Genomic DNA, 16,392 nt, shown 5'->3' with positions numbered 1-16,392 from the left:
AAAGGTGTGTTTGTGTCATTTCGTGACATGTCTTTAAAAGACTCATAGTGAGATATTTGAGGTATGGGTCTGTCCTGCAGACTTAATCACCGTTGTCAAAATGATGGACATTCTTGTGGGTGTGCACAAACACTCTCTTTTGTTGTCTGCTTTTCTCACACATTACTCTCCCTGCAGAGTGTTTGGGTGTGTCAGACTGAATTCTCTTGGTTCTGCAGAAACATTTTAGTTGAAATAAAAAAAAACTGCTGTTTCCTTGCAAGATTTTAATTTTCATGATTATTTTTTTAGACTAAAATCCAAGTATAATTCAAAATATAATTCAAAATATTATAATGCAATGCAATAGTAAGCTTCCCCTTCTCAGGGGAAGCTTACTATTGCATTGCATATTTTTCATTGTGTCTTACTCCTAGTCCATGCCTATCCATGTTCAACACAAAATAGTTAGTTCATTTTTTCATTTGGGGAGAAACTTTATAGCAAGTTTTAATGAGTTAATGAAGTTTGGAATCAGTAAGTATTGTAAAGTGAGTGCATGAGTGGAAAAGTATGTAAGTACAATGTTGTATGGTGCAGCGACACAAACTATAGTCAACCAATAATTAAATTGGTGTCTCAGAGGAGAGAGAGAACCAACAACTGAGCTCCATTAGGGTTTTTGAATGATCACTAGCACACAGGACGCAGGTGTTTGCTGATGAGCCTAGGTGTTGCCATTTTACTGATGACCCTCTGCCACGCCTCCCTCCAGTACCTGCAAAGAAATCAGCCACATATACCAAGTACTGTAAAAGGCCGACAGGGCGGAGAGGGTTGTCACACTTCTTCTCTCCAACAACTGTGCCGTTTAAATTTTAGAAGTCATACTTTGTTCCTTTATAATCTTTGACTTAACATTGTGTCAATCAAGTGTTACAGTATCGAAAATCAGTCAGCAGCAAAGCTATTGCTTCCTCTTGGCTGAGTTTGGTTTTTGAGTACAAGTTAATCATTTCCTATTAAATAAGTGGTGTCCTGGAGCTTAAAAGGGTGCGGTGGTTTGATGACACATCCTTACTTTTTATTCACTTGTTCAAACTTGCAAGTATGCAGGTATGTGCCAAGTAGTCTGCAGAGGCCCCATTGTTTTCTATGGTCCTTTACACAATATTTATATGAGTAAATACACACACACACACACACACACACACACACACACACACACACAACCACGATAAAGGGAGTTATAGGGGTAACAAGTATGTAATGGCAAGAAATTGATTGCTAGGCACTGTAGGAACAATAACAAAAAGGTGACATCTATAATACTGAATTGTAAGAATCTCATGTATTGTGATAACAGGAAACAGATTCATTAGTTGTTTTCTCACAACTAATGAAACTCTTACAAACAGCCTCCATGTCATTGTGATTCTGAAATAAGCAGTCACGGTGTCATGTATAAAACTTTCTGAGGTCTTATGAATGCGAGGTTGAGTTGCAAACAGGTTTCACACCCTAGGGGCCTTCAACCCATGACTGTGTTGACTGAGCATCCTGAGTAGTCACACCCTTTTATGACTATCTTAAAGCAGATCCTCTAGGGTTGATTGTGTGTAAACAGCATATGTAAAAGTCCACTAGTTTCCATTGAAACTGGTGATGGATGTGTGGACCAAGGCAAGTTGATGACTTCTTCTGTATGCTGTATTGTGTCACTGTAAGGCCAGTTAGTGCTGCAGTACCTGACTGATTGGGTGGGTGGTGTCTTAGGGAATGCATTCACTGCAGACCTGTTTAGACAAGTTGTCTGTGTGTTATGACTGCCCAGGACCACAGCACACTCAAAGAATGGAAATCAGAATGACCTACATTACTAAAACTTTTTTGTTCCAAAAAGACTAAGCAAGAAATCAGGCCAAAACCAGCCCTGCATTAAAACAATGATGGGGACATGTAGTTTGAGGTACTGGTGTGACAGTAAAATACCATCAAGGAAGTCCAGTTGGACAGATATCAAGTTTATTAAAGGATTATCAGATGGCAAAACATTCCAAAGCTGTTAATAATCAGAGACTGGAGTTTAAAAACTGTGGAACGTTCAGTAGAAGTAAATAGTAAATGAACTTTCATTTATATAGAGCCTTTCTAGCCGAGGGTAAACTCAGGTTCTGAAAAGTGAAGCCAATGCAGAAGTGCCTTTAACTTGCATTGTTTCTAATGGCCATCAGGTTGCCCCTCCTCTAAAAGCAAAAAGACCTCAGCTTGTATAGAAGTCTATGGGATAATACTTCTCACTTGATATAGGGCCTCCGTACATATTTTAAACAAGAGTTTTGGTCTTAATTGCTAGTTTCAAGCGTTCTTCAATACATCATGATGTTCATTTAGTGCTTTAGGATAGGTTACCTTGTGAACAGGTCAATACCAGGACCGTGTTTTTGTCTTACAACTTTAACCATTTCACAGTGTGTTTTCAGTTTCAATTGAAACCTTTTTGGTTGCCTAAAATGTCTTATTCAGCATTCGGTTGTACTTGGAACCACCCTTTCTTGTCTTGTGCAAAAAAACAAGATGGCAACGGCCAAATTGCTTGAGACTTCAAAACGGCAGGCCGTGTGATGGTGATGTCATGGTGATAACGTCCCCCTCCTATATACAGCCTATGCTTTGTAGTCACACTTATGGCAGAGGCTGCCCTACAAGGTGCCATCTGCTCATCAGGAACCTACAATAACTAACAACAATTTAGAGTTCAGTACCTTGTCCAAGGACTGAATGAGTCAGGGATCGAACCGCTGATGTGGGACGACCAGCTCTTCCTCCTGAGTAACAGCCACCCGTACTATAACTTACAAAATAATCCACTAGGAACATGAGCTTCCACGCATTGGATTGGTCAACGATGACTCTACATCAGGGACGTGCGGTTAAAAAGTAAAAAAGTAAAAAAACAAATAATGATAAAATAAAATTAAAATGTATATTTCTCTACTGATCTGTGCTATAAATGTAATTTCTGTATGATTCCAATCATTTCAAGTATTTTTATAATCAAAATCGCTGAATTAGCGCATGTCCTGTTCAAACAGAGAGGAGACACGTGAGGTGAGGCAGCAACGAGCTGTTCCTCATCTCAGATTGTGAATCCCTCACAAACTGGGTTGAGCGCATGTCTTTTGCTTTCTCATTGTTTGTCACCACTGTAATATTTGTAGACACTTTTATTATATGTCCTTTCTTTCCATAGAATAGGTAATGTATTTCACATCTGTGTAGAACATATTTAGTGTTGCTGATCTGACATTAAACCGCAGTGAAAAAGCACAGAGGGGAGGCAAACACTACTCTGCCTCAAAGAAGAGGGCGAGCGAGAGCCCACGGGTCGGGTTTATGCTTGTTCTGTCGTTGCTCTTCTTCTAAACTTTTCTTCTTCTTCTTATATTTTGCTTTGATCGCAAAAATGTAAGATTCAATATCTAAGCTTAAAAATGTCAACAGCAATCAACAGCAATTCAACGTCGGACAGGTAAAGTAACCTCTTATGTGTTTGTTGTTCTCTTTTTACATCTGTGGCTGTTACACAGATTATCGCGGAATCTCACGAGCGCTCCGCTTCTGAAACGCTCCCGGTGGGGCAGATCGCAGATCGCCACGCACACGCTCCCAGTGGAATCAAATATGTACCTTACCTATGTGTGTGTAAAGAATGCTGATATGAAATATGAAAAACAAGCAGTACTCAATGTACAAGCTGCCAATTGAATGGTGATTTAAGCTACTCTATTGGGTTCATATATTTGTAAATCCCTGATTTATGTAGTGTCAGTGCCTCACCAGCGACAAACCTCACCACACGTCACATGCTCATATTTAGAAGGTCATATTTAGAAGGTCATATTTAGCGGTTTCACTATCTTAGTTTAGCCTGTTAGCTAACATATGCTAATAAGCATTAAACACAAGATACAGTTGAGGCTGACGGCAGTCCCATTGGTTTTGTGGGTATTTGGTCATAAAGTATTGTGCAAATTAAAACTTTGACCAGATGATTGTGCTAGATAAAAAAAAAAAATGAGGGAATGACCAGAGTCATTGATTGTATCCACTGGCGACTTTGAGTATCTGTACAAACTTCATGGCAATCCATCCAACAGTTTATGAGGTGAAACTGACCGAATACTTCGTTGTCAGCATAGACAAAATTGTTGATGATCAATGTAGCACAACTGTTAAAAGAACAATAACACAAAACCACAAAGAAACTGTTGAATCAGAGATACATACTTATGACTTAATGCGAAATGCCCACTTACACAAGCAAGAGTATGACTCTGTTGCTAGGCATTTGGCTAGACAACTTGGATAATCTTCTCTGTGTGGGAGAATGAGTCATGCAATTGTGTGCCAGAGTTCCCATGCCTGACATCTTTCCATAATTACAGGAAGGCGGTGTGTGTGGTCTTAAGGCAAAGTGTTAAAGTCCAGAATTGTAAAGTAATATCTCTCATGGTGTTTTCAAGCAAACAGTGTGGATGTGTTTGGAAATGTGTTAGCATGCCAACAAACTGTTGACTTTACAACCCTGTGTAAAACCAGTAAATACTGGCAACTCTGCAATGCAGCTTAGCTTGTTAGTGAGACATTCTTTGAGAGGCTTTCATGACATACTCATTGTTACCCTCTTATTCTACACATTCATTGCAGGTTAACCACATTCTCTTCACTTGGCCTCCGCAAGATATTTCCATGCTTGACTTGCAGCCGCTGTGTTGTCAGGGCGTGTACCTTTTTGCAGGTGGTGAAACTGTGAGGTTCAGATTAAAATCCAATCCAACAACACACCCTCATGATGAACACACCCACAACCTCAAGAGGACGCCAAAACAAACATGGAGGGGTGTGGTTGTGTGTCCAAAGGCTTCACATTTTCTCTTTTGTGTATATTATTATTATTATTATGGTCAATGAATAGTTTGATTGTACTCATTCAGATCTGATAAAAAATGTGGCCTTCTGAACCTCCTGAACTTTGCTTTCTTTGATGTTACAGGGAAAATACAAACAAATATGGCAGCACACAGCATGGCTAAAGTGTGCTATAATGGGTATGCTGAACATACACTGGATCGGAAAGAAGTTGGAGGTAGGCGTGAAGTAACTTGATCCTCTTCCAGATCTGGGTCTGATTGTCAATGCTGAGTATAAGTGTCCATGCAAATGATGCCTTGAGAGGAAAATAATGTTTTTTTCCACCCAATGTTTCAAGCCCAAATGTAAGTGTTGCTATAAGTTAATTAATTATGAAAATAATAATAAAAAAAGCATGAAACATCCACTATGATTGGTCAACTCTTTTACTTGTTTCAAGTATGTCTCAACTTTTTCAGAAGCGAGAGTCACTGTCACATGATGTTTGCAAAAATTCATGACTTTCAGACTTTCACAACCTGTGGCTTATCTTGACAAGATTGTGCTCCACCCAGAGACGATGCACATCAAATATGAAGGTGACTGGATCAACAATCTAAGAGGATTTGCAAAAGCTATATTCTCAAGAAATTTTTAAATGATGCACTTACAGTATGTGGTACTGCACTTGTGATAAGAAATGTGTAGCACCAGAGGTAGTGGTATATTAATTAGCAATGGAAATAGCTTTGAACAATAACCAAAGGCCACTCATGTGTTACCAGACTGCTGCAAGAACAACAAAGGAGTATGTTTTATGTTATGTGTGTTAACTACTGAACAACTAAATTTAAACAAACAAGAAAGAAAAGTTAATTACCCCTGTGACATGGGAGGCTGAAGCTACAGGTTTTAGCAGCCAGAGGCAAAGCTGTTAAATCAGCAGAAGAAAGTTAAGGTGACAGCGCCTAAAGCCAAAGACAGGAAACTTTTACACTTGACATGTGCAATCATTGTCAGTCAGTATCCTTTGGGTGAAATTTGCACTGTAAAACAACATAGTTGACTAGAGAGGAGCCCTTATTTCATGTTTCATGAAAAATGCTGAATAACTTGAGTTTGAGCCTGTCAATAAAGATGAATAAATTATGAATATTAAGTTGTATATCTAAGTGCTGTAGCAAAATCCATCACGTACATTGCTTTCCTAAATACTAGTATATTTGAAGTCATGTTTTGCAATATGCACCGCTTACTTTTAAGAGCAACAAAATAATCTTTGTATTTCCAACATCCTTATTTAACTAAATTTTTTCATCATCTGTAGTCAATAGTGCGTACTATGAGCAGGTGTGGACGGATTACGGGAGCTAGATGGTGAAAGGTGTGTGTGTCTCTGTGTTTGCTAATGCTTCCACGTAACTCACAGACATTGTTAAGCGTTGCAAGGTAGACAAACTCAGTCTCTTCATCTGCACCCGATAAAAATGCATTTCACTGTTAAACGTAAATATGCATTATGTCACATGAATATGACATGGAGGTGCTAGCTACACCTCTTTGACCTTTGATCTGACCTGACTTTTAAAATTAACTCCTCAAGGCTGAACGTAATCCTTTAATTTGTTTCTGCACTGTAACACTATGAGGAAAAGAATGCCAGGTGTTGTCTTGAATGTCAGACTATACAGAAATGCGTCACAGACTTTTTTGATCCATTCACAGAATGAACATTGCTTTATTCACACTGCAAACTCTGCCTTCCTGCATCACTGAATCAGTCTGTATTGTTTGAGGTTTCTGCATGGCTACTCATTCACATAGTTGGTATAAAGAAGCATGGCCTGTAAACTACACCTCAGACATTGTAGAGGGCCCACACCCAGTTTACATATACTGCTGAGGTACAAAAGGAAAGTCTAAGTAGGTTACACCAAGTAATGTGGTATGAGGAAAGCAGCAGTGTGTTCATAGAAGGTGTAGATGAGGACACTTTCATTGGGCTTAAAGACTAATATCAATACAATAACTTGGAGAATCAACTGAAAAGGTCGATAGAAATGATCGGCCAAGTAAATGTAGATCTAAACTTCAAAAAGGAGATAGAAAAGTAAAAAAAAGTAAAGGTTACAATTTGATCTGCAGCTTTTTTTTTTCGAGTTATTGATTGACTCTCTTTGATGGCGTCCACAGAAATTATATTTTTCATTCATATTTTGTGTGTGTATGAGCCTTTTGTGTTTTTGCATATGTTTGTGCCCATTGTTTATGCATATATTTTTTACCTCAAATCAAAGCATGATGATTACTTCTTTTCTTGAAAAATTTTTACATGCTTGACAAACGTTTTAAGAGAATTCACATTCCCATAAGAAATAATGAAAACACATGGACGCAGCATTGTTTCAGCATGAACTAATTACCCTGCCCTTCCTACTGACACACATGGCCCCATTTCAATTTATTACTGGAGGTTCATAAACGTATGCAAAAGCATGCACACTATCATCTCACACATCTTAACACATGAACTTTTGACTTGGTGAATGAGGTTTTGCATGTTGCGTTGCTTCAGATAATCCAGACTTGACCAGGCTTGAGTTCTCGATTCATGACAGCCATGACCGATGACTTTTCAGACAAGCACAGACAAAGCTCATAACGATTGTGATCTGTGTCAACCTTTTCTTCAGGTTGCATTAGCAACAAGATTTTTGTCTGGATTTTCATCTTTGTTGCTCCAGTGAAAATTCTCAATAATGGGACTCTTGGAGACACTTTACTGTTGTTTAAGTCTGGCAGATTATGAGAAAGCAGTGTGAGAGATACTGTACAGGTATCTGCATGTAGGTGCGTGGGTGGTTATTTATAAGGAAAAGGTCACACAATTCTCAGATTCTCATTTAGTTTGGTGCATCTCTTCAAAGTTAATCAGTGGCAAAACTAGCACATAACTTTTCTCCAAATAGCTGTCGGAGAGCAGAGATTTGAGCTTTGGAGTAAAGTTCCACACCGTGGTAGAAATTAAAGACATGTGCATGTGAAAAGTTGGGGAAGAATGAAAAAGAATGCAGGCCTCATCTACACCAAAGCTACAGATGAAAGAAAGAAGTAAGGTAGTGTTTGAGTATGGAACAACTTGGTGTGGTGAAATGCATCAAGTGAGAAAACAAGCCCTCAACTGATGCATGTGCAGGATTTTTTTCACCAGAACGCTTCATAACAGTTCAGGCTAATGTAAGCCTAAAGCATGTTATTGGTGTCGCAACTATTATTATTATTTATGCATTAAGACATAAGCAGCATTTTATTGTTGTAGCTGGTTACTGTGTAGCCAACTTAAACTACTTTATATATTATTAGGTAGTATATATATATATATATATATATATATATATATATATATATATATATATATATATCTTTTTTTATATCTTTTTATATTTGGATTTTTAACATAATCAACATTTACAAAGTACAGAACAGGGTAGTCTCAATGTGTCATACCCTCGCCTCTATCTAATGAGGTAAGAAAAAAATATATGACAATAAATTTAAATTACTCGGGAACTGCAGGGAAATGTATTTGCTTAACATAAGAAAAGAAGGGGGTCAACATTGCACAAAATGTGTTCTTAGACCCTTTATGAGGGTGTCTAAATGTTGCCAACCTTGCGCAATTTAAAACAGCTTCAATACAAAGAGTATGGGAGGGGGTTTCAAGGATTTTAATTTAAGCAAAATGAAACACCTCGACAACCATTTTGTACAAATTTAATGTGTGTGAGGAAATTACTAATTATGCTAGAAATGGGTCTTCTCAGATTTGTGTGCTGCCTATTTCTGAGAGTGTGTTAAAGACGTCTTTCCATAAACCAGCAAGAGATGGGCAACTACAAAGTGTAGCGGACCCCAGCCAGACAATGGTGAAGCGTACTGATGTTTCCAAAGGACTTTATTTATACTCAACTGTTAAACCTTATTTTGATGAACACAAAATTACTTTTTTCTCCTTATGACCATTCTCCAGAAAACACCGTAAGAGCTACAGAACAGATACAACATGAATGAGCTCTTACAAGTATAAACATTCATTAAATGACTTTTCTATATACAGGTGGGCATTAATCAAACATTTGTCACATATCTACTTCTCAACAGCATATGTAAAAACTGAAATATAGCATTAGCATAAAATTACAGCATAGTCATTTAGCCATATCTATTAAGCTAACATTAGTATAGTTAAAACAGTAATACATTTTGACCACCCTTTTACAGGTTAATTAAGATAAAATGTCACCAAACATCAGGGACGTGCGGTCATCACGTGCGGTCATCATGACAAGTAAAAAACAAATAATGCTAAAATAAAATAAATATTAATATTTCTCTACTGATCTGTGCTATAAATGTAATTTATGTATGGTTCCAATCATTTCAAGCATTTTTATAATCAAAATCGCTGAATTAGCGCATGTCCTGTTCAAACAGAGAGGAGACACGTGAGGTGAGGCAGCAACGAGCTGTTCCTCATCTCAGATTGTGAATCCCTCACAAACTGGGTTGAGCGTGTGTCTTTTGCTTTCTCATTGTTTGTCACCACTGTAATATTTGTAGACACTTTTATTATATGTCCTTTCTTTCCATAGAATAGGTAATGTATTTCACGTATGTGTAGAACATATTTAGTGTTGCTGATCTGACATTAAACCGCAGTGAAAAAGCACAGAGGGGAGGCAAACACTACTCTGCCTCAAAGAAGAGGGCGAGCGAGAGCCCACGGGTCGGGTTTATGCTTGTTCTGTCGTTGCTCTTCTTCTACACTTCTCTTCTTCTTCTTATATTTTGCTTTGACCACAAAAATGTAAGATTATATATCCAAGCTTAAAAATGTCTCAAAAAACAAGGAAATATGAACAATTCAACAGCAATTCAACGTCAGACAGGTAAAGTAACCTCTTATATGTTTGTTGTTCTCTTTATACATCCGTGGTTGTTACACAAATTATCGCGGAATCTCACAATTTTCGCAGGTGGCGCCAATGAGCGTTCCGCTTCTGAAACGCTCCCGGTGGAATCAAATATGTACCTTACCTATGTGTGTGTAAAGAATACTGATATGAAATATGAAAAACACCCAGTAGTCAATGTACAAGCTGCCAATTGAATGGTGATTTAAGCTACTCTATTGGGTTCATATATTTGTAAATCCCTGATTTATGTAGTGTCAGTGCCTCACCAGCCACGAACCTCACCGCACGTCACTGCCAAACATGGTCATAAAACACAATAAACACACAAGACCTTGTTCCCGTTCAAGTTAGGTGCTTAACAGTTATGTCATGTGAACGTAATTTGAAACGTGAACATTTTGTAAATTTTTGCGACTAAAAAGAGGTGAAGCAAAGACCAGCGTGGGCATCAGATAAATAAAACTGCTTTGAGTGTTATGTGAGTGGAAACTTTTAGCTGAGATTCAGTTGATACCCTGATAGGTGACCAAATGTAACGAGCGTGGCAAAGACAGCAGGAGAAGAAACAGTAAGGTCAGTGTGTGACAGCCAACATTTGGCACAAACTGAACTGTGTGAACTAAAACAGTTTCATTTTGTACTTGTTATGGTCCAGCTCTAAGACCATAGCAAATAATGATAGCACATGATAGGGGATTAACTAAAAAAATAGTTTTATTTAAGAAAGATTGAAATAAGTTTACCAAACTATAAACCAAAATGAGAATTCTGATGCTGGCAGGAAAACATATTGCCAAGTCAACAGTGGTAATGTTAAACTAAAGTATACAACAAATTAAGATGTCCAACATAGCACAAGGTGTGTCAGGGGAAAAGAAGCCCACACTCCAACAGGATGGGGCGGGTCTTATAGACTGGAAGTAGTGGCCAGCTGCCTCCAATCCCTTGATGACCTCAAGCTCCAACCAACCAGGAACCAGGAATACTAAAAGACAGACACACAGCACAGCAACACAACACACACAATTTCAGTACTCCTTTGAGTTCTCTAAATAAGACCATTGTTTGGTTATTGAAAGTTGCTAATGCTGGCTTATGTTGTAATATTTTCTTGTTTTTAATAAATGTTTACCTTTTTGTCCTTTACTCATCCAACCCCTCCCTACTAGCCTCCAATATTAATTTCACTGCACTGTGACCACTAAGCAGGCTACTGGGGTTATACTCTTGAAAAGGCGTTTTTTTTCCTTACATAATCATACATTCACTCCACTTTTTTACCTCTCGCTCTCTTCCCCTTCAGCCTGTCCAGGTGTAGGGTGTGACACGTCTTATCTTCTGACAATCCCTCCCTACCTGTTTTACAGGCCACCCCTGTCATTCAGCGCTAGAGGTGTGCAGCCTGAGGTAGAAAGGGAGGCTGGACAGCAACATGAGAGTCCAGGTTGAAATGACTGAAGAGGATCCTCCCCCTTGCTCCACACAGTCATAAAAGGCGGCAGTGTCTACAGTCAGACACTCAGAGGGACTTGGCTCTCCTTTTGAAGACTGCTCCTCTTCTGTTTTCCTCTTCTCAGAGAGTTGACAACCACTGCAAACATAATGAAGAAGGCATACTCAGTCTCTGGCTCTGGCTATGGCAGCAGCAGCACCAGGAGGTCCTTTGCACCAACTAGCAGCTACTCCGTACAAAGATCCAGTTATAGTAGCGGTGGTGGAGCTAGAGCTGGTTCTGGAATGTCTTCAATGGGTGGTGGTGGTGGTTATGGTGGTGGTTTTGGTATGTCTTCAATGGGTGGTGGTGGTGGTTATGGCCAAGCAGGTTGCTTCATTCCTCCACCGATCACCGCTGTCCAAGTCAACCAGAGCTTGCTGGCTCCAATGAACGTGGATATTGACCCATCCATCCAGGTTGTCCGCACACAGGAAAAGGAGCAGATCAAGACCCTCAACAACCGCTTCGCCTCTTTCATCGACAAGGTTGGTTCCTGTGCCTTCTGTGTGACTGTCTTATGTACAATTTAGGGTAGGCCTCATTATCTTAGTGCTGACATCCTGTATGTCCTCCCTGGGCTGCACTTTGCTAGCAGCTGTCAAAAGTGAACTTAAGTAGATAGTACTGTTTAGTTAAAGACAATCTGCCCGCAAAGCTGATAAAGCAAGAAAGCTGTGAATCTCATCTGTGTGATGTTAAATCCATCAGTGAGTTACAGCCTCTGGAATTAGGAAGTCTACAAAAATATAAAAGGTAACAGTTAGCCTGTAGCCCTTTTCTGAGCCAGTGGCAGCCTTTCTCCGCACTATCTAAACATGGGTGGGGATTATATTGCAGTGACTTAACTGGGAGACTGGCAGAAAAAAATAGGGATATATTTACGCCATGCCCACAGAGTCCAAAGTCTTTCCTTTGCACAGTGCACCTATCACCTGGTTGTTATGAGCAACAAGAAACAGTAAATCATCATTTAATTGTCTTTTACGCAACGATCACACGACTGTGTTAATGTTTGTGTGCAAGCAATATAGGGAGAGGTCCTTTATGAAGAGTCAGACTCTCTGAACACTATAAGTTGACACTCTGACAAAAACTCACACAACAAAACACTCATTCCATAACACTGCTCTGCTTTGTCTTCTTTATCTGCCACGCCTAGTTTTTTTTGGCAAGAGTGACTGTGTGGCCTCCATTGCCCAACAAAGCATGGATGATTCATGGGCAAAGAAGAGTTACGATAGGTGAAACACACACAGGAGGCTTCTGGATTGAACATATTATATTTCTTGTTTGAAAAAAGAAAGGTTTTCCCTTTTACACCTTTTAGTATTCAAATAGCTTGAACAAGCAGGCAAAGATATGCCATCATGAGTTACAGTTGTTGTGAATTGGGTGTGGCAATTCAAATATGTAGCTATCAACGGAGTCATGTAGATAAAGGTGAGACCACAATTGCACACCCTTTGTGACCCGACTGCTCTGATCCTACACTTTAAAAAAAGAAATATCTATATAAAGCTCAAAAACAATTCAACATTGTGAAACAACATCTGACAATCTTCCTTGGTTTTGTGTCTCCACAGGTTCGTTTCCTGGAGCAGCAGAACAAGATGCTGGAGACCAAATGGAGCCTCCTGCAAGACCAGACCACCACCCGCTCCAACATCGATAGCATGTTCGAGGCTTACATTGCCAACCTGCGCAGACAGCTGGACGGGCTGGGCAACGAGAAGGGCAAGCTGGAGGGAGAGCTGAGGAATATGCAGGGCCTGGTTGAGGACTTCAAGATGAAGTGAGTGCTTGCATGACATGGTCACTAGTTATAATATATACCTTGATATAGTGAGCAGATGTTCAGAAGGGAGCAGATGTTCTAAAACTTTGGCTTTTGTCCCAACAGGTATGAAGATGAAATCAACAAACGTGCAGCTGCAGAGAACGAGTTTGTGATTCTGAAGAAGGTGTGAAAACATTAAGAAGTGCTTCTCTTTTATCCTGGCATCTAAGACAATCTGGCCAGCTGTTACACTTCCTGTTTCTATATGATTTTCTTTCCAGGATGTTGATGGTGCCTACATGAACAAGGTGGAGCTGGAGGCCAAAGCTGATGCTCTTCAGGATGAGATCAACTTCCTCAGGGCCGTCTATGAGGCTGTATGTATCTATATTGTCAAATACTTCATAATTCTATAGTCACCATTTCAATTAAAGCTGATTATCATCCACTCCTCGTGTAAATCAGCTATAAAGGACAAAGAGTTAACTGATGTGCAACAACCATTGGTTCTGTAGGAGCTCCGTGAACTGCAGGGCCAGATCAAGGACACCTCCGTCGTCGTGGCGATGGACAACAGCCGTAACCTGGACATGGACTCTATTGTGGCTGAAGTGCGTGCTCAGTATGAGGACATTGCCAACCGAAGCAAAGCTGAAGCAGAGACCTGGTACAAACAGAAGGTGTGTGAAATGAAAAATTCAGGTTTATCCTTTCTTTTAATGTCTTTTTATTATACTTTCAACACTTCTTCCAACTGTGTGGATCATGCTCTTGATGCAACTTATTTTTCATAATAGTATGAGGAGATGCAGAGCTCTGCAGGACAGTATGGTGACGACCTTCGCACAACCAAGACTGAGATTTCTGAGCTGAACCGCATGATTGCCCGTCTTCAGAATGAGATTGAGGCTGTCAAGGGACAGGTATATTTCAAGACCTTCACATGGATGATGCCTTATTATTTACACACTTCATTGTTTAAGAGGATTTGCAGTTATTAATCCATCAACATAATTTTCCACAGAGGGCCAGCCTTGAGGCTCAGATCGCAGAGGCTGAGGAGCGTGGTGAGCTGGCAGTGAAGGATGCCAAGCTCCGCATCAGGGACCTGGAGGATGCTCTGCAGAGAGCCAAGCAGGACATGGCCCGCCAGGTACGTGAGTACCAGGAGCTGATGAACGTCAAGCTGGCCCTGGACATCGAAATTGCCACCTACAGGAAACTGCTGGAAGGAGAGGAGAGCAGGTGGGATTTAATGTATTTCAATGGCTACAGCATTAGATTTAACTCTGAATTAAGCGCTAACTCATCACTATTCCACCATTAGACTGAACGGCGGAGGTTCAAGCGCAACCATCCATGTGCAGCAGACCTCTGGAGGTGGTGGTAAGTTTCAGATTTCATACAACATCATCATAAGTGATACCTTAGTCAACAGACCTCACTGACAGATGGAAGGATAAATAATAACACTTGCATATTTTTTTGCTTCAGGATTGTCCAGCTCCAACAGTGGATTCGGCTACGGCGGCGGCTACGGCGGCGGCGGCAGCAGCAGCAGCTACGGTGGCGGTTATGGTGGTACTATTACCAAGTCCTCAGTCTCATCAACCAGTTCCAGGAGAGTCTATTAAAAAGGAGAGCCATCCCTCTTCCCCTTCAGAAACCCTTGAGTTTCATCTAAATCTGGACAGGCTCATGGTGCTATGCAATACTGTTAAGCATGACCAACAATACAGCTTAATAAATTGTGTTACACTGCTACCAGTTGTGTTTCAAAGATCCCTTGCGGCATTCTTACTCCTTTCTGTTTAACATCATTCAATAAGAGTTTCTGAAGGTAAACATGGCCTTAGACAAACAAGGGCCAGGTCAGTTCTTTCTGCACTGACATGTAACAAATAAGAAAAAAACACAAAGGTTTTGATGAAGTGTTAAAACTAAGCAAGAGACATTTGAAAATATGTACTCAATCTCAGATGTTTTTTTTACTGTAGTGCACTGATGAATTCCTCTGAAATAGAATCCTGTAGTGACAGGATGACTAATTTTCCAAATTTCAGTTGAAGTCGTCATTCCTACATTTGAGTGCTGATATAGGTAAGGGGAGCAAGTCACTGACCAGATCCGATCACCAGAGAAATCTAAAAAAAAATAATGTTGTGACTTTATATGTTAACAGTTTCACTTTGAACTGATTGGCTACTGGCTTGTTCTTCTTACTGTTCTGTCAAATGCTTCCATGTTGAGTTTTGCATTTCCCTTCCTTCAAGATAAAACTATGTGGAAACCAGATTTATTTTGTATCAGCCTTCCTACCAACATGACTGATGAATGTTGCAGCAAATTACATCAAATGAATGAAAATAAAATAAATCTGAGAATTTAAATGATTGCCTCTAAGTCTCAATATTGTTGTGATAAATGAAAGAGAAAGCTTAGGAATGTTTTACTTACAATGAAAAGTTTTAATGTAATTTTCATTCTGAGATTTCATGTGAAGGTGGTCCCAGTTTTCTACTACTCAACTCCGGCTTGGTTTAGCTGTCTACCTGATATGCATGCGCAGTAAAAACATGATATAGTTTTTGTATCCACAAAGCCTTACTCACTCCTAGATTACTCAGAGATCACACAAAAACTGGAAAAATAAACTTTGACAGTATATTTATTGTTGTTCATTAAGAGCTTTTGCAGTTCAAACATTAGCACATGTTGACAGATCTTTAAACTCCCAGAACAGCCATTGAGAGATGTCATCTTTATCCTAAATGTACTGTATGCACTACAGCTGATGAGCACAGGACACAAATAGAAGAGGAGCACAAGAGTAGTAAGCATGATAGCAGGGAAATGCTGACTGAGGTTTTTGCAACACAATAACCGGCTGAAAATGTGTACCATATGGTGATATAAAAGAGTCAAAATTGGTGTGGAAATCTTCAGAAGCGGGTCCCTGTTGGGGAGGTGAGGTATGACTGGATCATTAATCACATGGCTGACATGCAAAGTGACTGGGAAGAGGGAGGGACATGGGCTGAGGACGTACAAACTTCATCATTACTACAACAAACTGAGAGCAACTTCCTGAGTCAGTCAGAAACTCATTTGACTATCAAATAGATATCAACGTAGTTACGGTTAAAGATAACTCGTAGCCCTACCTGCTTCACATTCAGAGAAAGGCCAAGTGTGTACTGTTGCTGCAAGCAGACAGGATACTGCCCACGCACAGGTGGATAAACACAGCC

General features: G+C 39.8%; 1 protein-coding gene across 1 annotated transcript; it reads left to right on the top strand.

Moving 5' to 3' along the window:
• Nucleotides 1–11,385: 11,385 nt before the first annotated feature.
• On the top strand, nucleotides 11,386–15,531 carry LOC137879573 (intermediate filament protein ON3-like). Its single transcript, XM_068720382.1, has 9 exons — nucleotides 11,386–11,849; nucleotides 12,948–13,156; nucleotides 13,265–13,325; nucleotides 13,423–13,518; nucleotides 13,657–13,821; nucleotides 13,939–14,064; nucleotides 14,166–14,386; nucleotides 14,469–14,527; nucleotides 14,636–15,531. The coding sequence occupies exons 1-9, from the start codon at nucleotides 11,472–11,474 to the stop codon at nucleotides 14,773–14,775; spliced, it is 1,455 nt and encodes a 484-aa protein (XP_068576483.1). The 5' UTR covers nucleotides 11,386–11,471; the 3' UTR covers nucleotides 14,776–15,531.
• The last annotated feature ends 861 nt before the right edge of the window (nucleotides 15,532–16,392 follow it).

Source organism: Cebidichthys violaceus, unplaced genomic scaffold (assembly GCF_023349555.1).
Source record: "Cebidichthys violaceus isolate CVI_PGR_0920_01 unplaced genomic scaffold, fCebVio1.0.p SCAF_25, whole genome shotgun sequence".
Classification (NCBI taxonomy): domain Eukaryota; kingdom Metazoa; phylum Chordata; class Actinopteri; order Perciformes; family Stichaeidae; genus Cebidichthys; species Cebidichthys violaceus.
Note: the sequence above shows the minus strand (reverse complement) of the source record. Positions and strands in the feature narration are given on the sequence as shown.

What these genes read in the sequence shown, in the direction of transcription:
- LOC137879573 (XM_068720382.1), top strand. Translation starts at nt 11,472, where the DNA reads ATGAAGAAGGCATACTCAGTCTCTGGCTCTGGCTATGGCAGCAGCAGC. An exon ending in TCGCCTCTTTCATCGACAAG is followed by an intron (nt 11,850 to 12,947) that starts GTTGGTTCCTGT and finishes GTGTCTCCACAG; the next exon opens with GTTCGTTTCCTGGAGCAGCA. An exon ending in GCAGACCTCTGGAGGTGGTG is followed by an intron (nt 14,528 to 14,635) that starts GTAAGTTTCAGA and finishes TTTTTGCTTCAG; the next exon opens with GATTGTCCAGCTCCAACAGT.